At 38.9% G+C, this 25,754-nt stretch overlaps 1 protein-coding gene across 2 annotated transcripts; it reads left to right on the forward strand.

The window, feature by feature from the left end:
- The first annotated feature begins 1,813 nt into the window (after positions 1–1,813).
- Positions 1,814–21,975, forward strand: LOC126618735 (cleavage and polyadenylation specificity factor subunit 1). 2 transcript variants are annotated; one of them, XM_050286883.1, is made up of 27 exons: positions 1,814–2,402; positions 2,551–2,697; positions 3,093–3,246; positions 3,793–3,928; positions 4,332–4,477; positions 4,808–4,903; positions 4,978–5,030; positions 5,191–5,322; positions 5,820–5,871; positions 6,163–6,282; positions 13,963–14,097; positions 14,626–14,754; positions 15,022–15,099; positions 15,304–15,441; positions 16,077–16,171; positions 16,396–16,589; positions 16,733–17,520; positions 17,888–17,968; positions 18,067–18,132; positions 18,257–18,334; positions 18,600–18,830; positions 19,016–19,138; positions 19,299–19,475; positions 19,719–19,904; positions 20,668–21,041; positions 21,327–21,437; positions 21,589–21,975. In XM_050286883.1, the coding sequence occupies exons 1-27, from the start codon at positions 2,074–2,076 to the stop codon at positions 21,590–21,592; spliced, it is 4,353 nt and encodes a 1,450-aa protein (XP_050142840.1). In that variant the 5' UTR covers positions 1,814–2,073; the 3' UTR covers positions 21,593–21,975. The 2 variants fall into 2 exon arrangements, with proteins under 2 accessions (XP_050142840.1, XP_050142846.1); XM_050286889.1 differs by lacking the exons at positions 1,814–2,402; positions 2,551–2,697 and having other exon boundaries at positions 3,093–3,191; positions 21,327–21,975.
- Positions 21,976–25,754: the final 3,779 nt, after the last annotated feature.

Raw genomic sequence — 25,754 nt, forward strand, 5'->3', positions numbered from 1 at the left:
TCATACACACAAAGTGTTTAGGCAAATGCTAGTATTCTATTAAGAGAAGGGGGCTTGTTAACTTTTTGCCCCCTTTTTTTTCAATTTTGCCCTCACTTTTGAATACACAATGTTGACATGAGGAGGGTAAAATAGTAATTTTATACCTTTTGACAATTTTAAAAACTAATCACACTCCTTAATAAAAAACAAAAAAGAAAATGAAATTGTTCACACACAAAGTGTATGCTCATCTTCTAATGTTAATAGAAAAATGCTAACAATTTTCTCTTAACATGAACTTTTTATAAATTTTTTTATCACCTTAATTTTGGTTCTAATTTTAAGAATAAGTCGATCAAATTCAACAATTAATTAGAAAATGTGACAAATGTCAACTCATTTTCGCATTACATTTTGGTTGAAGGTCACAATGTACTAGTTAATTATATTAAATTGAATACTAATTAATTAGTAACAAGACGATATTTTTTCTTATGAAGACGGAGAAATCCCTTTTTTTTTTATTGGTTTTGATTATTGCTTTCAATTAAGAAAATTAATAGAATAAAAATTTATAAAGACAAATTTGAACCACATTGTTATTAGCTTATTGTTATGTTATATTTCTAGTCCTCGAGGTTGTGATTCTCTAGAAAGCACTCCTATCCCACACAATTATTTTAAAAGTATTATTTCAAATGTAGTTTTTTTTTTTGTCAAAAGTTAAAAAAAAAAAACGCTTGTAGATGTTATAAAATACTTTTAACAATTTCATAAACAATTTTTAACACGACCTTAATTGGTTCATTCGAGGTTATTGGAAAATTTTCTTTTGATATGAAGAAAAAGAAGGAAACGTATTTTATGCTATGCGGCGTTAAATGATACGAGTATTGGAACTTGGAAGACCTAAATTTATTGGTTGGAATTGGGACTGTTACACTTTGTTGTCCTTTTGCTGTATTCGTCAAACCAACAAGAGGCTCATTTATGAGTTGTTTTTTTTTTTTTTTTTTAATAAATGATGTTATATACACTAAGACAATCTCCAACCAAAAAGGCTAAATATAGCCCAGTCTAAAAGTATAGCCCTGTAAAATATTGTTTTTAAATAAATAACGTCGGGCTATACTTATATACAATCTCCAACCGAAATGGCTAAACATAGCCCTCTCAATAATTTATTAATTTTTAAGTTTATACTTTAAATTTATTGGTTAATTTAATTAAACTACCTTTGAATGTTTTCATTCTAATCTTTGAATTTGAATCAACTATTACATTTAAGGAGCTAGGCCCCAAACAAAGGGTTAAGAGGGGGGTTATATTTGGATAGTTTGACATAATTATAGCTTAGTCATCGGTTGGAGATAGATTTTTAGGCAAATAAGTCGTTTTTTCGCTTTGGAACCTTTGGCCTTCCTCATTGGAAATGGCCTAAGAGACTAAATAGTTTAGTAAACTATTATGCTTCTCGCATGCAATATTCGAGTATTGCCAATTTAAGGAATATGAAAGAGGCATTGTCCTCTCGGTCACCTTGACCAATCATATATCCGCTTGAAGAGCGACTAGTTCAGTAGCTGATAGAGATGCCACATTTGCTTCTTCAAGAGTTGCAAAGGCGAATAGTGGATCTAAGCCTAGTAGCTCAGGCGGGACATGCCCTTTAGGAGGAAAAATTCAAGTTATTGTTGAAGAATAATATGTGTAAAGACGAAATTCGATATTAAAAAAGATTATACGAGATCAAATAAAATTTCTCAAATAAAATTTCTCAAATAAAAATTCTAAGGTAACCGGAGTCACACGCAAGAGCAACTCTAACAAAACCGCAGACTCTCTCTTCTCATTTTCTCTTCCTCAACGGTCCTAAACGTTCGTGTTAATTAGGGATCCAACATCCTCCCGCCAAACACCGAATTATCCCCCAAGAGGTTTAAGACTTCACTCTCGCTCTCACTCCACACGCACTCCAAAACCCTAACCCCCCTTCACTCCCCAATTCGTCCTCATTTCTCAGGAATCTCAGACTCCAGAGTCTTCTGCCATCGAATTCTAAAACCCTAGGGTTCCCACACCTCGGTGGAGATGAGCTTCGCGGCCTACAAGATGATGCACTGGCCGACCGGCATCGAGAACTGCGCCTCGGGATTCATTTCCCACTCACGAGCTGACTTCGTGCCTCGAATGCCTCAGATCCAGACCGATGACCTGGAGTCCGACTGGCCACCTACCCGCCGAGAAATCGGCCCCATTCCGGACCTAGTCGTCACCGCCGGAAACGTCCTTGAAGTGTACGTCGTCAGAGTGCAGGAGGAAGATGGAGCCAGAGGGTCTAGGGCTTCAGGAGAACCCAAGCGTGGTGGTCTCATGGACGGCGTCTCTGGGGCTTCGCTCGAACTCGTTTGCCATTACAGGTATGTTGCCCCAGTTGAACCCCTCTTTCGATTTTATTGGCGTTTTGCCTGGAGAGAATTCGCCAAATTAGTCTTTTGTAATACTGTATTTAAATTAATTACTGATGGTTTCAATTCAAATTTTTGTTTGCGTGTAATTGGATTGCAGAATGCACGGTAATGTGGTAACAATGGCAGTTTTATCTGGCGGAGGCGGTGATGGTTCCAGAAGAAGAGATTCTATTGTCTTAACCTTTGAAGATGCAAAAATTTCTGTTCTTGAGTTTGATGATTCAATTCATGGACTCCGCACTAGGTGCGTTATTAATTTTGCTATTTTGGTTGATGTTATATCGATTGAAGCTCCATTTAAGTCCAAATTGCAACACACTTGAGTGTTTTTTCTTTTGAAAGTATTGCAAGTGTTGAAGTCACTGATTTTAAATCCTGAGTAAGAATTTAATTGTGAATTTGCTAAGGGGATACTTGATCTCCTCTGACAGGTTTGAATACATAAACTGACTTTTACTTGAAGTTGGTTGTGTAATTTAGTGATTGAAGAGATTTAAACTCTCTAATCTGTTGTCTGTACTGTTATTAACTAGTTATCCCCCTTATTAGTTAGTTTTACAGAGTTTGGTTTTGTTATATTTTCCATAGTTAGTTTAACCATGTTGCAAGGTGATATTAATTCATTGATCCTTTTTCCAGCTCTATGCACTGTTTTGAGGGCCCAGAGTGGCTTCATTTGAGAAGAGGCAGAGAGTCATTTGCAAGAGGCCCATTGGTTAAGGTTGATCCTCAAGGCAGGTGCGGAGGCGTTCTTGTTTATGGCTTTCAAATGATAATACTTAAAGCTGCACAGGTCTCTTCTGCCGCCTAAACTTTGTATTTTGATGATTGTGGTGGTACTAGCATTAACATGGCGTCTTGTGTTGAAAAATTATGGTACAATAAGTTAGTTTCAATTCCTGATATGTTTACTATAGGACTTGGAGGGGAAAAAAAGGAAAACTCTTGGCTTAGCAACAGTTGTAAGCTTTGGCTCATATGCCCTTATTAGGAGCATACTCAAATTGATCTAGGTTATTATGCCAACGAGTTACGGGCTCTCTCTCATATTCAACAATGTGTTGCTTAGTGCTGGTCATGGCATCTTAGGCTAAAAAAGTATAATTTAAGAAGTTTATTCTCTATTCGTGCTTTATAAATTGTAGGATTTGGAGGGGAAAAAAGTGAAACCTTGTTGCCTAAGTAACAGTTCTAAGTGTTACCTGTGCAGTATGCCTTTGCTAGTAGTGCTTTCAATTATTGGTCTTGGTCATTGTGCCTCAACTCTCAAAGTCCTCTAGTAGATTGTGATCTATAAAAGTGGGTCCTCTTCTATATCAATTTTTATATCTTGTGTCAGGGTGGCTCTGGTTTGGTTGGGGAAGATGATGGCTTTGGTTCTGGAGGTGCAATTTCTGCTCGTGTTGACTCGTCTTACATTGTTAACCTGGGAGATATGGACATGAAGCATGTAAAGGATTTTACATTTGTACATGGTGAGTTTGGCTGTCGAATGATCTTTGAAAGGAGTAATGTTTGTAAGACATTTAATAGACAAACATTGTATTTGTATTTGTGGACTAAAAAGAAGATTTTTGGATATGAATTCTTAGTGTGCGTTATTTAATGGGACTTTATATATTCTATGATAATGAAATTCATATGTGAATTTGAGTTTTTGAAATTGGCAGAATTTCATATAGGTTGCATAATTCACTCCATAATATAGATTTGTGTTAATAAAAGTGTTTTGTTTCTTACAAAAAAAATGTTGTGGTTATCAGCATCCATATTTGCTTGTATTGCATTCCCAAGTAGGATTGGAACAAAATAGGTTAGTTCTAATAAATTCTCGTGGCTTTATATCTTTTAAAGTTTGACATAACATATGTTTTATAGGTTACATTGAGCCTGTGATGGTTATCCTTCACGAGCGGGAGCTTACTTGGGCTGGGCGTGTCTCATGGAAGCACCATACTTGTATGATTTCTGCACTTAGTATCAGCACAACTTTGAAGCAGCATCCGCTCATATGGTCAGCTGTTGTAAGTTCCACAAAAGATAAATTTTATCTTCAAATTTTGAAACTATCAATTGGAGATTTATTTTCTTTATGTCCCCAACTACTTTTTTTTTTATGTTTGCTAAATTTAGTTCAGAATCTTTGTGATCCATAATATTAATGGGTAAGCATTCAGCTGAATATGAAAAAATATGAACAAATTTGTCTTGAAAGTTGTGCATGCTTTTTCTGCACTGGAGAATGTGTATATCTGATGCAAGTCAGATGACCTGAAAGATTATCCTTCTTTAAGTGTTGGATATTTGGGAAGACATCCTTACTTTCACTCTATTTTTACTTATGTTTGTGTCAGAATCTCCCCCATGATTCCTGCAAGCTGCTTGCTGTACCATCTCCAATTGGTGGTGTTCTGGTGATTAGTGCAAATTCTATCCATTATCATAGCCAGGTAAGTTAATTTCTTGTAGTGGATTTTATTAGCTGAAGCACATTTTTATGAGATTTTTTACCTACTTTATGCAGTCAGCCTCATGCGCATTGGCATTAAACAGTTATGCTGTTTCTGTTGATAGCAGGTCTCTCTCTCTCTCTCTCTCTCTCTCTCTCTCACACACACACACACACACACTCACGACTCACACACCCTTGTATTCCCTCCCTCCTCATCTCTTTGGCTAATTTCTCTTCTCCACACTTTGTTTTTATATAATTTAATGTATTTTCTGTTTTATTCAGTCAAGAGATGCCAAGATCTAGTTTTACTGTGGAGCTTGATGCTGCCAATGCAACTTGGTTGCTGAACGATGTAGCCTTGTTGTCTACAAAAACTGGGGAGCTACTATTGCTTACCCTTGTTTATGATGGACGGTTAGTAATTACAATTTTAATTTTTAATTTCATTTGAGTTGAAGAAGCGGAGCTTGTTACTTTCTTCACCACCAGTGCATGGGTTGCTAATTGTATCATCTTCTGTACCATAGTATTTTGTACTTGGATGGTATTATTATTGACATTTTGCATGATTAGGGAGTTGGTGATGTGATTTTTTATGATGTTAGAAATACAAGAGGGCTTAAGTTTTCATTTATTTCAGTCCTCTGCTGTACTTTAGAAATTTGAAATATATACCACCATTTCCACGTACATGCTACTTTGGCCCAATTATTGATTTGATATGATTTGGAGTAACACTACAAGAAGTTGGAATGTGACACAGCCTTGTATTTTTCTCAAGAAGCGTATTTTTTTTCTCTTCCCACTTGTAGAGGACGTGTGTATGTATATGTATGTGTGTATATGTACATGCATATGTGTGCGTCTGCTCAACATTTTGGTAAGCAGTAATCTTGTTTTACAATCTGCAGGGTTGTACAGAGACTTGACCTTTCAAAGTCTAAAGCTTCAGTACTTACGTCGGTTAGTCACGTTTTTGTTTTCTTTTTCTCTACTCTTATTTCAGCTATGTATGTTTCTGATATTTGGTTCCATTTATATAATTATTTTTAAGGAAAACTAATGAAAAAGGCTTGAAAACTTTGAGTTTTAACGATAAGGACAAAATAAAGGGTAAAGTGAATGGTACCATGATTGACTTTTTAGTGTAAAAATGTGGTTTTTCGTTAAAGTGAACAGTACTGGGAGCTTTTCATTAAAGTTCCCTTTTTTTTTTATAGTTTTGGTGAATAATCTGCTAATTTTTTTTTGTAGGGGATTACAACACTTGGAAATTCATTATTTTTTCTGGGCAGTCGGTTAGGGGACAGTTTGCTTGTGCAGTTCACTTGTGGAGGAGGGGGCTCAATGTTGTCATCTGGTTTGAAGGATGAGGTTTGTGTTGAAGTCCTAATTTGCTACTTAATCCTAATTTGTGGAGTTGATAATCGTAATTTGTGAAAGAGTTGATACTTATGTTTTTGTTAAATATGATTAAACTCTTTCTGTTGTTATTGGTTTTTGAACTCCGCCTATGTCTTACATGGCCGGTCCCAAGCCCGGATAAAGGAGGAGGGGGAGGGCGTCAGGTAGTCGACAGCCGGCACTCCATGATCACGTCGAATCCTTATGAAAATGAATCCAGAACAAAATCGCGCTAAAGCTAGGGCGTCACCCGTAAGTGGCGCGCTGTGTGGCCTGAGCACAGTGATAAGTGAGCAAGGGTCGCTGCATCTCCATCGGCACCCGGATGCAGTGTTAAATGAGCAAGGGGGCCATAGAAACTTCTTTTCGAACGACTCCACTCAAAGTTGTTTGGGAGCATATGCTCCTATCAATTTTACCCGGGACACACAAAAGAAGTACTTTGATCCTATTAGACGGGGGAGGGTGAAGAAGCTAGGACAGAAGGGTAGAGTTCAAGAGAGCAAAATGCGTTTAGGAACGTGGAATATAGGAACCTTAACGGGAAAATCTATGGAAATAGTGGAAGTTATGGTGAGGAGAAGGATAAATATTATGTGCCTACAAGAAACTAAGTGGGTTGGTAGTAAGGCAAAGGATCTAGAAAACTCAGGGTTTAAACTTTGGTATTCGGGCACAAATAGAACGAGAAACGGTGTTGGCATCATCGTGGACAAGACCTTGGTACAAGATGTTGTAGATGTCAAGAGGGTAGGAGATAGAATCATGGCAATCAAGATTGTAATAGGACAAGAACTTATCAATGTGATTAGTGCGTACGCACCTCAAGTAGGGTTGGATACGAGTTCGAAGGAGAAATTTTGGGAAGATCTTGGAGACTTGGTGCAAGGAATTGCTCAGACGGAGAAGTTATTTATAGGAGGAGATTTAAATGGACACGTGGGCAGGGAGACAGGCAACTATGGAGGTTTTCATGGTGGCCATGGTTTTGGGGAGAGAAACGAGGATGGGGAAGCTATCTTGGATTTTGCAATGGCATATGATCTCTTCTTAGCCAACACCTTCTTTAAGAAGAGAGAAGAACATGTGATCACCTACAAGAGTGGGTCGTCAAAAACACAAATAGATTTTCTTCTAATGAGGAAAGGGGATCGTATAACTTGTAAGGATTGCAAAGTTATACCAGGAGAGAGCGTGGCTAATCAACATCGCTTGTTGGTGATGGATGTACATATCAAAAGAGTAAGACAAAAGAACAAGACTTGGAAGTGCCCAAGGACTAGATGGTGGAATCTAAAAGAAGAAAAACAAGTCATTTTCAAAGAGAATGTAATCACCCAATGTGTGTGGGATAGAGAGGGGGAAGCTAGCCAAATGTGGGATTCCATGGCTAGTTGTATCCGAAAAGTAGCAAAAGAGGTATTAGGAGAGTCCAAGGGCTTTGCCCCACACCAAAAGGAATCTTGGTGGTGGAATGAGGAGGTACAAACAAAGGTGAAGGCTAAGAAGGAATGTTGTAAAGCCTTATACAAGGAGAGGACCGATGAAAATGGTGAAAAGTATAGAAAAGCGAAGCAAGAGGCGAAAAAAGCTGTCAGAGAAGCTAAGTTAGCGGCCTACGACGATATGTATAAACGACTAGATACCAAAGAAGGAGAGTTGGATATCTATAAACTATCTAGAGCAAGGGAAAAGAAGACAAGGGATCTAAACCAAGTGAGGTGCATCAAGGATGAGGATGGAAAGGTTCTTGCTACAGAGAACGCGGTTAAAGACAGATGGAGAGGTTATTTTCATAATCTTTTCAATGAAGGACATGAAATGAGCGATTCTTTAGGGGAGTTGAGTAACTCAGAAGAGTGTAGAAACTACTCTTTTTATCGTCGAATCCGGAAGGAAGAAGTGGTTGTAGCTTTGAAGAAGATGAAGCATAAAAAAGCAATAGGCCCAGACAATATACCAATCGAAGTGTGGAAACTTTTGGGAGAGACAGGTATAACATGGCTCACTGACCTTTTCAATAGGATTTTGAAAACGAAGAAGATGCCAAATGAGTGGCGAACGAGCACTTTGGTGCCTATCTACAAGAACAAGGGCGACGTACAAAATTGCATGAACTATAGGGGTATTAAGCTAATGAGTCATACAATGAAGCTCTGGGAGAGAGTCATTGAGCATAGATTGAGGCAAGAGACACGGGTTTCGGACAACCAATTCGGGTTCATGCCAGGGCGCTCAACCATGGAGGCAATCTATCTCTTACGAAGATTGATGGAAAGATATAGAGATGGGAAAAAGGATTTACACATGGTCTTTATAGATTTGGAAAAAGCGTATGATAGGGTCCCAAGAGACATTCTTTGGAGGATTTTAGAGAAGAAAGGAGTACGAGTAGCATATATCCAAGCTATAAAGGATATGTATGAAGGAGCAAAGACTGCCGTAAGAACTCATGAAGGACAAACCGAAAGCTTCCCCATAACTGTAGGATTACATCAAGGCTCATCCTTAAGTCCTTACCTTTTTGCGTTGGTAATGGATGAGTTAACAGGACATATTCAAGATGATATTCCTTGGTGTATGCTTTTCGCAGACGATATAGTGTTGATAGATGAAACTCAGGAAGGGGTAAATGCAAAGCTTAACCTTTGGAGAGAAGTGTTGGAATCTAAAGGTCTTCGCCTAAGCCGATCAAAGACAGAATATATGGAGTGCAAGTTCAGTGCAAATGGAGGCCAAAACGAGTTAGGGGTGAGGATCGGAGATCAAGAAATACCAAAAAGCGACCGTTTTCGTTACCTAGGATCTATCTTGCAAAAGAACGGAGAATTAGATGGAGATCTCAACCATAGAATACAAGCTGGATGGATGAAGTGGAAGAGTGCATCCGGTGTGTTGTGTGACCGCCGTATGCCATTGAAGCTCAAGGGAAAATTTTATAGGACGGCAATAAGGCCGGCGATGCTGTATGGCACAGAATGTTGGGCGGTGAAACATCAACACGTACACAAAATGGGTGTAGCGGAGATGAGGATGCTTCGTTGGATGTGTGGGCACACGAGAAAGGATAAGATTAGGAATGAGGATATCCGGGGTAAAGTAGGAGTAGCCGAAATTGAAGGAAAGATGAGAGAAAATCGGTTACGGTGGTTTGGACATGTGCAAAGAAGGCCTACTGACGCTCCGATTAGAAGATGCGACTATGGGACAGAGGTTCAGGGCCGAAGGGGTAGAGGAAGACCTAGGAAAACTTTGGAAGAGACTCTAAGAAAAGACTTAGAGTACTTGGATCTAACGGAGGACATGACACAGGATCGAGCACAATGGCGTTCTAAGATTCATATAGCCGATCCCACTCAGTGACTTGGATTTTCCAAGTCTCCAATCGAGAAGTTTTCCTCACTCGGGAAATTAAGGGAACACTACCCCAACCTACATGCTCCACTCAGAAAGCTTCAACATACAAGCTTCAACAAAAGAAAATTCAAAGAACTTAGCGAAGAAGGCTTTGGTGTATTTAACACAATACGTTGAAATGAAGGAAAGCTTATTTATTGATATCCCCGATCAGCTACAAATATGTACATATACATGAGTCAAAATAAACACACAAGACGGAGCCTTCACAAAGGTTGCTTAGGAGAAGTCTCAGCAGTCGGTAGAGCCCCAGAAAGAGAAGGCACCGGAGGGGGATCATTTGGAGCCTCAGTACTGGACAGAACCCTAGAAGGAGGAGGCATCAGAGGTTGATCATTCGGAGCTTCATTACGCGGTACAGCCCCATAAGACGAAGGCAATAAATGCCTTTGGAACAAACCCACAAATCTCTGATGATCAAGTAAAACCTGACCATCAGTTTCCTTCATCTGGTCAAGCTTCCTCTTCATGTTTGTAGCATAGTCATGTGCGAGCCGGTGCAACTGTTTATTCTCATGCTTGAGCCCTCTAATCTCCTGTTTGAGACTCATCACTTCAGCCGCCAAGGATTCAACTTGGCGGGTTCGAGCAAATAGGCGTTGGGCCATATTAGACACAGAACCTGCACACTGAACACTGAGAGCCAACGAATCCTTAACAGCTAACTCATCAGATCGTTTGGAAAGTAGTCTGTTATCTTTGGGAGTGAGAAGGTTCCTGGCCACCACCGCAGCGGTCATATCATTCTTCATCACGGAATCCCCAACGGTAAGAGGACCAGTAGGGGAGACGAAGGATGGGCGCCATATGTTGTCTGGAGAAGGCGGGGCTGCCTCTTCAACAAGGTTCAAGTCAAAACGACGGTCGGAGGGGCCAGACATTTTCAAAGGTGTTGAAGAGAGAAGAGGTCGGACAAATCAAGATCTTAGAAGTGCAAGAATGAAGCTTCTACTGGTGGAGATTCAAGTGTGCTTTGGAACTTAATGTCAGCCTCTATAAAAATCTGCACTCGACGGAGCTTCGGAAATCGAAGAGGCGCCTGCTCAGAAATCGAAGAGGCGTTTGCTTTCTCAAAAGCTGGGCTGCTTAGAGATCACGAGGGTTGATCTCAGAAATCGAAGAGGCGTTTGCTTTCTCAAAAGTTGGGCTTCTCAAAGACCACGAAGGCCGATCTCAGAAATCGAAGAGGCGCTCGCTTTCTCAAAAGCTGGGCTCCCCAGAGACCACGAGGGCCGATCTCAGAAATCGAAGAGGCACCTACTTTTCCAGCCTTGTCAGCACCCGTCACACGCACACTCAGCTTTGCAGAAATTATGGGCATTCTGTCGAAGACTTCTGGGGAAGTAGAAAACACATGAATCTTACTGTTCAATCACCCACTTCCCACACGCAACAATAGCTCATGGGTACCACAGATAACTTTGCCAAAGTTCTCTGCCAAAGTTGAGCACGTGAAGCTTGCAGCTCCCACTACATCGCTCTGACCAAGAAGGGTAAAAGAATAGCAAAGAAACAGCACTAACAAAGTTTAGACCCATAAATTTTGAAGGTCTAGCTACCATATTATTACCCACAAGGGTAAAGGAACAGTACTATTGCTGGATAATTGGAAAGTCCCTGTGTGTCAACCTCTGTGCTTCGTGGCAAGGTAGACTAGCAAACATGCCCAACCTTTACTCACATTCGAGAAAACACTCCCAATAAGATTGCTTGCTCCAAAATCGAAGAGGCACCGTCCTCCGAATCTCGAGAGCCAGACTCCCAACATGACTACTTTCTTAAAAATCGAAGAGAGGGTAAAGGAACAGTACCATTGCTGGATAATTGGAAAGTCCCTGTGTGTCAACCTCTGTGCTTCGTGGCAAGGTAGACTAGCAAACATGCCCAACCTTTACTCACATTCGAGACAACACTCCCAACAGGATTGCTTGCTCCAAAATCGAAGAGGCACCGCCCTCCGAATCTCGAGAGCCAGACTCCCAACATGATTACTTCCTCAAAAATCGAAGAGACACTGCTCTACGAATCTCGAGAGCCAGACCCCCAGCATGATTGCTTTCTCAAAAATCGAAAAGGCATCGTTCTCCGAATCTCGAGAGCCAGATACCACAGACCACTTTTTCAAAGTGCTCTGACAGAGTTAAAACATGTGAAACTGGCAGCTCCCACTACCGTGCTATGACCAAGCAGGGTAAAGGAATAGCATTACTACTTGTTGTTAGGGAGACTCCTATATATGTCGACCTCCATCCCCAACGGACAGGCAGACCTGCAAAAATGCTCAACCTTTCATCATATCTGAGAGGGCACTCCCAACGAAGCCTTTCGAAATATTCAGCTTTCTTTCCCCCCGATAATACCTCTGCAAACAAGCTATACTAGAGCAAGAATATCTCATATCATCAGGGTTAAAAGCAAGAGTATCCCATATCATGCTTTTTCCCTGTCTTTTCCTTTGGCCTTGTTTTTACCTGCAAGACAAGGAGAAAGAGAGCAATCAGTCAGCACTTGGATCAAGCTTCCAGCCAGGAACTGACTGCCTGGAACCCCTTACCTGATTACTTACCTGGCATTGCTCTCGAGTACTCATCTTCAACATCTTATGTTTCTAGGGAAGATTCCGCATCTGCTTGAGGAACAGATAGGGCAAGTGCGAAGGATACAAGGAAGCATGTGGAGACAAGCATAACAGCACACGTGCCGATACACCCATTACTCTGTCAAAAGCAAAAGTATCCCATATCAGCAGGGTGGAACGTACTCTAGATTTGATGGACTTGTTTTGACCCTCAAATTCTTCAGTCGGCCTTATACTCTGGAGGAAACCAGAAAACCCTCCAGCTCAGTTCAAGAATAAGCCTGTGGAAAGTTACTTCTTCAAAAGCAAAAGTATCTCATATCATCTCTTCTCATTTTTCTTCTCTTTATCCTTCATGCTGCTGCAAGATGGGGAGAAGGTGAACAATCAGTCGGAGCTCTGATTGCTTACCTTGTCTGTCACCTCTTTCAGCAGACCCCCTAGCTCGGCGACTTGGGGGACTCCTACTACATGGTTTGTATCGCGCTTGACCAAGCCTGAGACTACAAGTAAGCTTCAAGTGAAATTGATACATTACCTTGTGCATCTCCACCAGTTAAAGATACCACCCCTGGATGGAGGAAGAGTACTTCTAGAGAAGATGCCACATCTACCTATGAGACAGATAAGGCAAGTCAAGACGACACCACACTCCGATACTTAGAAGTTTCGTGATTACGAGATCATTCTCCCACAATATTTCCTAATGTCATTTGTACTAAATCATTCACTTGTACTCACTAAAGGAGAGCTTGAACCTATGTACTTGTGTAAACCCTTCACAATTAATGAGAACTCTTCTATTCCGTGGACGTAGCCAATCTGGGTGAACCACGTACATCTTGTGTTTGCTTTCCTATCTCTATCCATTTATATACTTATCCACACTAATGACCGGAGCAATCTAGCGAAGATCACAAAAAGCGACCGTTTTCGCTACCTAGGATCTATCTTGCAAGAGAACGGAGAATTAGATGGAGATCTCAACCATAGAATACGAGCTGGATGGATGAAGTGTAAGAGTGCATCCGGCGTGTTGTGTGACCGTCGTAGGCCACTGAAGCTCAAGGGAAAATTTTATAGGACGGCAATAAGGCCAGCGATGTTGTATGGCACAGAATGTTGGGCGGTGAAGCATCAACACGTACACAAAATGGGTGTAGCGGAGATGAGGATGCTTCGTGGGATGTGTGGGCACACGAGAAATGATAAGATTGGGAATGAGGATATCCGAGGTAAAGTAGGAGTAGCCGAAATTGTAGGAAAGATGAGAGAAAATCGGCTCCGATGATTTGGACATGTGCAAAGAAGGCCGACTGACGCTCCGGTTCGAAGATGTGACCACGGGACAGAGGTTCAGGGCCAAAGGGGTAGAGGAAGACCTAGGAAAACTTTGGAAGAGACTCTAAGAAAAGACTTAGAGTACTTGGATCTAACGGAGGACATGACACAAAACCGAGCGCAATGGCGTTCTAGGATTCATATAGCCGACCCCACTTAGTGGGAAAAGGCTTTGTTGTTGTTGTTGTTGTTGTTGTTGTTATTGGTTTTTGAATTCAGCTCTCATATTTGATGTTTACTCATTCTTGGAGACTTTGGCATGTGCAATACTTTTCAACCTTATCTTCATATTCCTGATGCTTGAAGTTTTACAGGTAGGGGATATTGAGGGTGATATCCCATTGGCCAAGCGACTGCGATTGTCGTCTTCGGATGCATTGCAAGATATGGTTAGCGGTGAGGAGCTCTCTCTGTTTGGGTCAGCTCCAAATAGTGCAGATTCAGCTCAGGTTGTTTATCTTTCTGGGAATGCATTTCCTGTTTCCGTTTTTGTCCTGCTTAATTTGTTCCATATGTGGTGTTACTAGTGTAACCGTCCAAGAGGATCCCTTTCCATGGTAGGAAGAGAAATTAAAAATAGGAAAGACTGAACTTCTAAAAATAATAGCATTGGTAAATCCAATGAAGGTTGAAATCTCCACTCTTTCGCACTCCAAAATCATGCTGCACTTCCCAGTCACTTAAATCTCAATTGAAGGCCACATGTTCGCTTATGTCCTTTTTAATTCTAATTGTTGTGATTAAATATGTTGTTTTAGGCATTATAATCATCATAATTACAATCACTATCAGCTCCATCTCTTTAACACAGTGGTTTTCTGATATTTGCTTGTGTACTTGGTGTGAAATTGATTGTTCAATGTCAATATTGCAAAATTTTCTGATTCGGTTATTAGACATGGCAGCTCAAGTTCATAACGTTAAATATCATGACTTTCGATTTTTGAATTTGACTTCTTTTTTTTGGGTGCATGCAGAAGTCTTTTTCATTTGCTGTAAGGGACTCTTTGATTAATGTTGGTCCTTTGAAGGACTTCTCCTATGGTTTAAGGATTAATGCAGATGCAAATGCTACTGGAATTGCTAAACAGAGTAATTACGAACTGGTTAGTCTGATGAACATATTTTATCCTTGTTATATTATTGGTCATCGATTAGAATAATGGGCTGCGGGCTTAACTTGAACTTGTTTCCTAGGCTCCTTATGCAAATGAGTACAATCACCTCTTCCTAATCTGTGCTTAATCAGACTTTAATTTAGGATATTGTGGCATTCATTTTTTTATTTATTAGTTGAAAATCCGGGAATTTCACATTACTACTTTTTTCATTGTTTTATGAAACTGATCTATATGTTTACTTTCATATTTTAGGTCTGCTGTTCCGGTCATGGAAAGAATGGTGCCCTCTCTGTTCTTCGTCAGTCAATAAATCCAGAAATGATTACTGAGGTCGGTGGTAGTGTTCCCGTTGATTGCATCAGGGGTCAGGGCCTATAATTTTGTATTTCCTGGCGCTGGTTTAATATCTATCACATGAAAATGTTACCTATCTACACTCTTGGGATTTTAGATTGATTTTGCTTGCTAACAGGAGTGGGCAGTAACCAAGATAATAAAATGACCCAACTCTTCCCTTCCCATTTTGATTAGCAGGTTGAACTACCAGGTTGTAAGGGAATTTGGACTGTTTACCACAAGAATGCACGTGGTCATAATGCTGATTCTAAAATCACTGCTTCTGATGATGAATATCATGCATATTTAATTATAAGTCTGGAGGCTCGAACGATGGTAAGTCATCTACTTTCTTGTGTTAGATAAAAGTTAAAAGTGTTTTTGAGGACTCTGGTTTGTAAATATTTGTCTTGTTCATAGAGCTACATGCTTTTCTTAATGAAACTGTTCCTTGTAAGTTTGTAAGATGCAAAGCTAGAAATGTGTGACTTTTTTTCAAATCATAACATATGAGCTACTTGCAAGTTGAATGCACATTGTAGAAAATCAGCCTTTGAAGGGTGGTGGAGAGAGAGTATGGTTAGGGCCTTATAGCACATGATTTGCGAATAACATAGATGCTTGTGTGGGTAATTAACTTGTGGATTAGTAACTATTTGTTCTTTTATGTCTTTAATTTTTCTCTCCCTCTCTGTTTGCCCTCTGCTGTAGACCCTCCTCCTTTGTCCCTCTGCTGGATACCCATCTAGACTTTCTTTGTAAACATTTCAATATCTTCTGCATAATTCCTATATATATGATTGCAAATGTTCATGTAGCTGGTTTTTGGCATACTTGCTGGTTCAGTCTGATCACTGTCAAGTATTTCAACGATAAAAAAGCGACTTTTCATTTTAATGTGATGATCCATACAAGAATGTTATTTATTTGATATTTCAGTTTCCAACATATTTTGTGACACTCCCCCCCAGGTACTTGAAACAGCAGATCTTCTGAGTGAAGTGACAGAAAGTGTTGACTATTTTGTGCAAGGGAGAACAATTGCTGCAGGGAATTTGTTTGGAAGGTAAGTGTGTATCTTTATAGGATATTTTTCTCCTTGCCTGGCCTGTGCTCCAATGATGGTTTCCCTTTAAGAAGATTCTTTCCAACTGTGTTTTCTACAGTTAACTTCTTTTGTTAGTCAATTTAAATCTAACTTCATGAAGTATATAATTTGTTAAGAGTAATAGGAGTGGTTTTGTGTATCCTGCACCTTCTTTTTGTTACTGATCCTTTTTTATTTTCAAGGCGTCGAGTCGTGCAGGTCTATGAACGCGGTGCTCGAATTCTCGATGGTTCTTTTATGACTAAGGATATAAGCTTTGGAACTTTGAATGCTGAATCGGCCACTGGTTCAGAGAGCACAGTGTTATCAGTTTCTATTGTTGATCCGTATGTATTGCTGAGAATGTCTGATGGTGGTATTCGACTCCTCATTGGAGGTATGTTTTTGTCAACAAGATGCTCTACATATAAATAAGTGCACTATCATCTTCTTGACATGTCGCTCTCATAGTTCTTTGTCTAGTTGCAATTTTCTGTTCCATATGGTTAAATGAAAACTCATACTGGTTTTGATGTGCAGATCCTTCTTCGTGCACTGTTTCTGTAAGCATTCCAGCTGCCTTTGAGAACTCGAAGAAACAAATATCCGCTTGTACACTTTATCATGATAAAGGACCTGAGCCTTGGCTTCGGAAGGCAAGTACTGATGCTTGGCTTTCCACAGGAGTGGACGAAGCCATTGATGGTTCTGATGGTTTATTACATGATCAGGGTGATATATATTGTGTTGTTTGTTATGAAAGTGGTTCCCTTGAAATATTTGATGTGCCCAATTTTAATTGTGTTTTCTCCGTGGATAAATTTGTATCGGGAAAGACGCACCTAGTTGATACTTTAATGCAAGACCCTTCAAAAGATTCCCAAAAACTGATCAATAAAAGTTCTGAAGAAGTGAGTGGCCAGGGCAGAAAAGAAAATATAGAGGATATGAAAGTTGTAGAGCTGGCTATGCAGAGATGGTCGGGACAGCATAGCCGTCCTTTTCTTTTTGGGATATTGAATGACGGGATGATTCTTTGTTACCATGCTTACCTGTTTGAGGGTCCAGAGACTACCTCTAAAACTGAAGATTCCGCTTCGGCACAGAGTACTTCTGGCTTAACCAATGTTAGTGCTTCAAGGCTTAGAAACTTGAGATTTGCTCGTGTCCCCTTGGACACATATGCTAGGAAGGACATGTCAACTGAAACTTCGTGCCAAAGAATGACAATTTTCAAGAACATTGCTGGTTATCAGGGGTTGTTCCTTTCTGGGTCAAGACCAGCTTGGTTAATGGTTTTCAGAGAACGTCTACGTGTTCATCCACAGGTGAGAAATCCAGTTCTCTTATTAAAATGAGGAAAATAATTGAGACAGCCTATATATTATATGTGTTTGCTAGTTTGCTTTTGTTTGGTCTTTTTAAATGCGTAATGAACTCTATATCAGGTATTCCTTTAATTTACTTGTATTTACATATGTTTATCCTCCTAACTTCATTCATGTTATTATAATAATTTGGCTTTACAGAATGGAGGTAATTTTCTTTGTGGTCAAATTTGGATGAAGTTAGTCTCTGAGATTTGACCTCATTGCCCTTGGGGCCACTGCTCATACGTGCAAATTAAAAACTTTAACTGATGTTTTCTAAGAAAGTGGGCATTTTGTTAAGTTTGTTTGTTAATTTCTTTGGCAGCTTTGTGATGGTTCAGTTGTTGCCTTCACTGTCCTTCACAATGTGAATTGTAATCATGGGCTCATATATGTTACATCACAGGTTTGACGACAGTATGCTCCCCTTCCCTGTGTTATTATCTCCGATACTACGCTTACAAATTTAACCTAATCCTTTCTACTTCTGTGTCTACATTCTAGGGTATATTGAAGATTTGCCAACTGCCACCTATCTCAAGCTATGACAATTATTGGCCAGTACAAAAGGTGGGTACTTCAGTTTAAGTCAATATAATACTTGATCCCAATCTGCCATCTATATCTGAAGTTAAGTTTATGGTTTATGCATAACTAAAAGTTTTGGCATTAATATTTTTCATGTTTTGATTAGATTCCATTGAAAGGAACTCCTCATCAGGTCACTTACTTTGCAGAGAAGAATTTATACCCACTTATAGTTTCAGTACCTGTGAGTATATATCTACCCTTAATATTTTTCTTGCTTGCACAATAGTAGCTGTTTTATTTTAAGATTCTTACTTTTACAAGTTGACCTAGTATGCATCCAGATAAGTTCACTATACCACACACACAAATATATGCTTGGTTCCTTCCTACATGTGCAAATCTTTTTTAATCTTAGTTTTGTATCAACTTTTGTTAATTTGTTTTCTTGCTTGACTGTACGCATTATGAACTCACTTTGACTATTGTGAATCAATTATATTCTTCAGGTGCATAAACCACTGAATCAAATTCTTTCGTCTTTGGTTGATCAAGAAGCTGGCCATCAGGTTGAGAATCATAATTTGAGTTCTGATGAACTACACAGAACTTATACTGTTGATGAATTTGAGGTTCGGATTATGGAGCCAGAAAAATCTGGTGGACCTTGGCAAACTAAGGCCACCATTCCCATGCAAACTTCTGAAAATGCTCTAACTGTTCGAGTGGTTACGCTGTTTGTAAGTTTTCTGCCTTGTCATCTGCCTGATTGTGGGTGTTAGACTATGCTTTCTGTATGCTTTTGGTCCACCTCTTCTCTCTTTTTGAGAGAGCTGTTGGATTGAATAAAACATGTGCAACCACTAGCACACTGGTTTATGCCTAAGGCCCTGATCTCAACAAGTCACATGGTACTTCATTTCAGAATACAACCACCAACGAGAATGAAACACTTATAGCAATTGGGACTGCATATGTGCAAGGGGAGGATGTTGCTGCTAGAGGACGGGTTCTTTTATTTTCAGCTGGAAACAATACTCAGAATTTGGTATTTTCTGGATCATTTAAACGTCTTTCTTAAAATCTCTATTATTTTCAATCCCCCACCATATCTATTGCTATACAAACCTTATAGGTAACTTTCACCTGGTTTGATTATTTCTGGATTCCACATTCTATGAGATAAAGTCAGTTATTTCTGTATTCAGGTTTCAGAGGTGTATGCCAAAGAATTCAAGGGTGCCATATCTGCATTAGCGTCACTTCAAGGTCATCTGTTGATAGCACAAGGTCCTAAAATTACTTTAAACAAGTGGAATGGCACTGAACTGAATGGTGTGGCATTTTTTGATGTTCCACCATTGTACGTTGTGAGCTTGAATATTGTATGTATACTTCCTTTACTCAACTCTCTTTTAATTGATTCTTTGTATCATACCTGGATATCAGTACTTGAATATACGATTTAATTTTGTGATGTGAAATCTGAGGGTGCACGTTGAAATGTTTCAGAACTTCTCAAGTTGTGTCTTTAAATTGATTCTTTGTGTACAATGTTATGCTTAATTTATTACGATATGATTCTGAGCAATATTGATCCTTGTCAATGACCAAATTTGTTCTTGCAGGTTAAGAATTTTATCCTCCTTGGTGACATTCACAAAAGCATTTACTTTCTCAGTTGGAAGGAGCAGGGATCTCAGCTCAATTTGTTGGCCAAGGATTTTGGTAACCTAGATTGTTTTGCAACGGAATTTCTGATTGATGGAAGTACACTGAGCCTTGTAGTTGCAGATGAACAAAAGAACATTCAGGTTAGTGCCTTGTAGTTGAGATCTATGTTAGCCCTCTTTTAGGTCTCTCTCGTCTACCTTCCGGCTCCTACCCCCACACCCCAAGAAAACAAATACCAGAGGTTCCTTTTTCTTTTCAATAAAATTATTTGCAGAATTAGTATAGTTACTTTAGTTGTCATGTTGCTAAACGTTTTGGGATAGGGTTAATATTTTACAGGTGCTTGTGTTTCAAAAATTTATGACTTAAGTATTACTAAATAAAGTAACTAAAAGCTGAAATTTTATTTTTTTATGAAAACTCGGTAAATAGGGCAAATGAGAGCAAAAATAAGGAACATATTTGAATAATGGAGTAGGTATGCATGTCATTTTTACCACAATTCCCTTTCTTCTTTTGCTACTGTAATAATGCTTTAGGTAAGTTTTTCATCCGTGATTGTTACTGTAGTTGTCATGTTGCTAAACATGTTTGGATAGGGTTAATATTTTACAGGTGCTTGTGTTTAAAAAAAATTACGACTGTAAGTATTACTAGATAAACTAACTAAAAGGCGAAATTTTATTTTTTTAATGAAAACTCAGTAAAGAGGGCAAATGAGAGCAAAAATAAGGAACATATTTGAATAATGGAGTAGGTATAGGTATGCAAGTCATTTTTACCACAATTCCCTTTTTTTTCTTTTGAGACTGTAATAATGCTTTAAGTTAGTTGTTCATCTGTGATTGTTGGAGGGATAGTGTTTGTTTACTTATATTTAACGCAATTTATATGCCAACACAGATCTTTTTCTATGCACCAAAGATGTCTGAGAGTTGGAAAGGTCAGAAGCTTCTCTCAAGGGCTGAATTTCATGTTGGAACCCATGTTACCAAGTTCTTGCGGTTGCAGATGCTCTCTACTTCAGGGACCAATCCAGGCTCCGACAAAACTAATCGCTATGCTTTGTTATTTGGTACCCTGGATGGCAGCATTGGTTGTGTTGCGCCTCTGGATGAACTGACATTTCGTAGGTTGCAGTCACTACAGAAAAAGCTCGTTGATGCAGTTGCCCATGTTGCTGGTTTGAACCCAAGAGCTTTCCGCCAGTTTCGGTCAAATGGAAAGGCTCATCGGCCTGGCCCTGACACCATAGTTGACTGCGAGCTTCTAACCCAGTAAGTTCCATGTTCCTTCTATTTAGATTACAGTTAACGATACATAAGATCCTGCTGACGTTGGATGTCATGTGCTTTACATCGTTAGATATATTAGTTGCTCGAATTCTCTTATAAGAGCCTTGCTCTTTGGTGAGAAATATTCGTCATCTATGTAACTCCAATGATGTTATAAACGTTCCTGATGAAACGATGCACGTTTCTAATTGTTGATCACCACCATTAACAGTATTTGACAGCATGATAAAACTTAGCCTAACAAGTGTACAATTTCCATGCTTGCAGTTACGAGATGCTTCCATTGGAGGAACAGCTTGAAATTGCAAACCAGATAGGGACGACTCGTTCACAAATTTTCACAAACTTAAATGACCTTGCTATAGGAACGAGCTTCTTGTAAGTGCTGTGTTTACCTTGTTCGTAACTGTTGGGTTCCGCCGAATTGAGAAGAAAGAGGAGGGATAAGAACTGGGAAATGCTGTTGCTCCAGTGCTGTAGTTATCGATTTGTGCTAAACAAATGGTGACCGACCGCTCATTACTTTCAGGTGACAAGAGTTGAGAGTTTCCGGCTAACCAATATCGCTAGGCTCAGTAAATCGTTCAGTTTCGTCACGACGAGTATAACAGTCATTCGTGTGTCCGCTGATGGGTTACAAGTTATCATAGTCGTTAACCTTAGTCCGAGACCGCTACATTTGTTCACATGTAATAACCATATTAATGAAACTACCATGAGATTTATCTCCTCCCATCTCTCGCAAACTCCATTTTCTTACTTTCAAGGACATTTCTTTTCGCACTTTGAGGCCGAATGCAATTTTTGTAATATTACAGCTAAGTGCCTTGTGACTCAGACTCCTCTTTCGCTTTTGAGAGAGAATGTTGAAATTCGAGAAATTTTGGAATGGAAATCAAATTGTTGCACATCAAAATTCTGAATTATTGTACTCTGAAAATTCGGAGTTTTTTTTTTCAATGGGAATAGAGGTGCACCGTGGGCTCGTTTGGAAGTGTTTTTAAAAATACAAGCGTTTTTGGTGAATTGATTTTGAGTTCTAAAAACATTTTGAAGTGTTTTTTTAGAAGAAATACTATATATGTGCTTCTTGGGGAAACATTTAAAGTGTTTTTAGGATTTATTTTGAATTTTACTAAGGAAGTCATTTGAAAAGTACTTTTTAAAAAGATAGATATCTAATAGAATTTAGAAAATAACTGCACGAGGGAAACAATTAAAAAAGGAGGCAGATTGTCTGCCCTGTTTGAGTGCCCTTCGTATCCTCTTCTATTTGTGCAGTCAAGATTAAGCTACGTCAATATTTTATATTCTTATTGCTTTTTATCTTATTATCTCTATAAAAAAAATTAATATAAAATGTTAACGTGAGTTAACCGTAATCGTAAAAAATAGAAGATGATAGGAAAGGTACCCAAACAAGAGGACATATAATCTGCCTCCATTTAAAAAAGGAGCAGATAAGCTAAAGGTCTATTTGATAACAACTGCGCGAGGTAAACAATTAAAAAAGGGAATTGGATACAATGGTGGGATCCTCATGACCCACTAATATAGACAGTTGGATTTTGATTCAACGGTTACAAATAGAGAATTCTTTTAAAAGTTATAATAATTATAATTGTTGGATCAAAATCTAACGGTTCATGTTAATGGGTTATGGGGATCCCACCATTTGCTCAGTGGGAATCCAATTCCTTAAAAAAGGAGCAGATAAGCTAAAGGATGAGTAGAGTCCTTGGAGTTAAATGATTTTTTACTTTTTACTTGACAATGGCAGACGGAGACAGCAGGAGTGGTTTTCCACAGCTCCACAAACCTCGTGGGCCTATCGTGGCGATGCGCGTGTGCCCTAGTTCACTAATTAATCAAGTGGCTGTCCATCTCTCTTTCCATGTACAGGAGCAATTTTACTCTAAAACACTGTGACTTGATGTTACAACTCGTGATATTACAATTCCACAATTATATTATGTATATTTAATTATTTCTATTAATGTACATAAGAAGTGAGATTTATAAATTATTTTCTTATTGAGAAACGTTAAGAAGGCTCTCAAAAGCAATTTTTTTTATAGATCTTTGTTATCTCATGATTTTGGTACAAAGTTTTACCATGGTGAAACGAGAGTTGACATTCAACTGTGAGGTGGCAGAGAATCTATAAAGAGTCTCACTTTTGAAAAAATTCTCATAATATTTATCTTTCTTATATAACACATGAAAATAATAAAATATACTATGTGCAGGTGTTCTAGATATACAGAAAAACTTCTCAGCGTAGTTATGCACATAGGAAGAAAGATAATGATAACTCACGTGCACATAATTCGATCCATCTGTTTGGGCAAAGGGAATGATTGACTGAAAACATAGAAGAGAAATAGAAAGAGCATCTTATAATTAGGGTTTAGGGTTTTGTAAAAGAAAAGAGGATGCATGTGGGAAGGTGGTGTTGTGTACTTGTGTTATGGGACCAATGGATTCAAAGAATGTCAAGCTAAAGTGCAACACAATGTCCTTCGATTCAATTGTGGTGAATGGGAGAGAGGCCATGGAGAGTGAGCGTGTTCCCCTCTCATGCCCCAATCCATCACTACTTATCTCTTTATCTCTTTCTATATATATATTTCTTGAGAAATGCTAATAGGACACCCTTAAGAGTAGCACTCTCCACCATCTTATATTTTTTGCATAATATTTCATAATGTTGACACGAGAATTAACGTTAAATTGTGAAGCGACATATAGTTTATGAAAAATCCAATTTCTGAAAGAGTTTCAGCATTTCTCATATTTCTTTGCAATGTATAGTGTCTTTTTTTATGGGTTTAGGGTTTTTTAATTTTCCATAAAGGCATTAGTACACTCCTAGAAAATCTAGAACGAGAAGTGGGATCTTAGCAATGCATGCACACTTATGTTAAGAGAGAGGAGAGAGAGAGAGGCACACAAGTGATTTGACAATGACCAAAGTTGAGGTAGTGTTTGAATTTCTGTTTTCTAAATGGGTCCAATTCCAAGTCCAAATCAAAACTTTGGCCACCTTGATGATTCACTGCTTCTTGACAAAACCAAAATTACCTTTAATTTTTTTTTTTTCCTTTTTATCTTTACCTTTTTAATATATTTGGCAATGGCATGGTCTCTTTTACATCTTTCAGTAAAAATAGACACCCCCCCTCCCGGGCATTTGATGACAGTAAAACAGCAGCAGCACTGGAAAGCGCCGTTTCTCGAACCATGGGGAACATTCGAGCACCATGGCAGACTGGCAGTAGGCATGAAACAATGTCGTTTTCATTAGCATGTCACGTTTCCTTCCCTTAGTTTAGGGAATGTACTTCCATGCTAAAATCCCTATCTCCCTCCTAACGTGACAACGCAAGTGTTTCTATCTTTTTTCTCACATAATCAATCAAGTTAATTAAGAGAGAAATAGAGAGGTAATGATACTCCATGATACGTAAACGATACCAAAACTAATATCATTTTCTTTTGGGGCTAAAGAAACCAAAGACTCAATTCTCAAGTTTGTCGGTACATCATATGTGGTCATTTGATTTTCTCCCTTTTCTTTTGGTGCAACCTCACAAACTTTATGCTAGAGGAGCAAACCCTAAATCTATACGAGAATACCTAATGAACTAAATGGTTTTCATTTACCTTATTCAGTTTTACAAATGAGAGAAAGAGACTTGCACTAATAATTTGAGTCCAATATGTTCATATCAAACAGATACACACAAACATATGTATACAAGCGTGTTAGATAGTCAGTCCAATCATTCTAGTTTAGAAATCATATCAGATTTTGATTCTTTGACTCAGAAGTTTGGCTTAAATAAGAAGCTTGCAATATGTCATTGGAAAGGAACAGTTAGTGGTTTTGTCATGGCAGTTCACTCTTGTGAGGGCCGGGAAAACTGATAGACAAAGCATTTCAGTCTCTCCCTAACCACCATCGTGTGATTCACTAGCGTCAGAAATCGAACTCAAGACATGTCTGGAAGTCCCTAATCACTGAGCCACTCGTAAGTGGTTATATGTCCTTGGACTCTAAGGAGTTAACATTATCCATCCATATGCCTATAATTAAAAGCCTACTACGTCATTCATCAAATACATTCCATTATTTCCAATCTTCATTGATCCCTTTGACTTGATCGAGAAAGTGGGAGAGACTATACATATGTATCATCACCCACTTAGTTATATGGATGATGGCATCAGCCCCATCATATATGTGTATATATATGGTTTAAAATGCAGCCACTTAGCATGGTCTGACCATCCCCCCGAGTCCACGTTAATGATGATTTCCTTGTTGAATGATGTTAAATGGGGCGGTTTGCGTAGCAGCGTGAAAGCAAAGCCAGCAGCATGCATGATCCAGCCACCCTTTGGCCATGGTAATCAGATTAAGATATATAGTCCGCATGGTGCAACACACTTGATTATTATCAGTTTTTGTATTCTCTTTTTCGATCATTTGCTAATTAAATTATTTTAACTTGTTTTGCCTTAGCTCATAGTGTACTTGGTTACCATCATGAAGCCAATTGGACCCTCTTGATCTTGTTGTTTCATCATCTTAATCCTTGACCTAGTACTCCCATAAAAGGGTCATGTATCCAGATTCATGTAAAAGATTTGCAGTTCAGTTAGTCAAAAGTAATTATTTTACCGCTCAGG

The sequence above is a fragment of the Malus sylvestris genome, chromosome 1 (genome assembly GCF_916048215.2).
Source record: "Malus sylvestris chromosome 1, drMalSylv7.2, whole genome shotgun sequence".
Taxonomy (NCBI): domain Eukaryota; kingdom Viridiplantae; phylum Streptophyta; class Magnoliopsida; order Rosales; family Rosaceae; genus Malus; species Malus sylvestris.

Coding starts and splice junctions, on each gene's coding strand:
- LOC126618735 (XM_050286883.1), top strand. CDS start 2,074: ATGAGCTTCGCGGCCTACAAGATGATGCACTGGCCGACCGGCATCGAG. Junction 4,478..4,807: donor CGCTCATATGGTCAGCTGTT/GTAAGTTCCACA, acceptor TGTTTGTGTCAG/AATCTCCCCCATGATTCCTG. Junction 18,831..19,015: donor TTCGAGTGGTTACGCTGTTT/GTAAGTTTTCTG, acceptor ACTTCATTTCAG/AATACAACCACCAACGAGAA.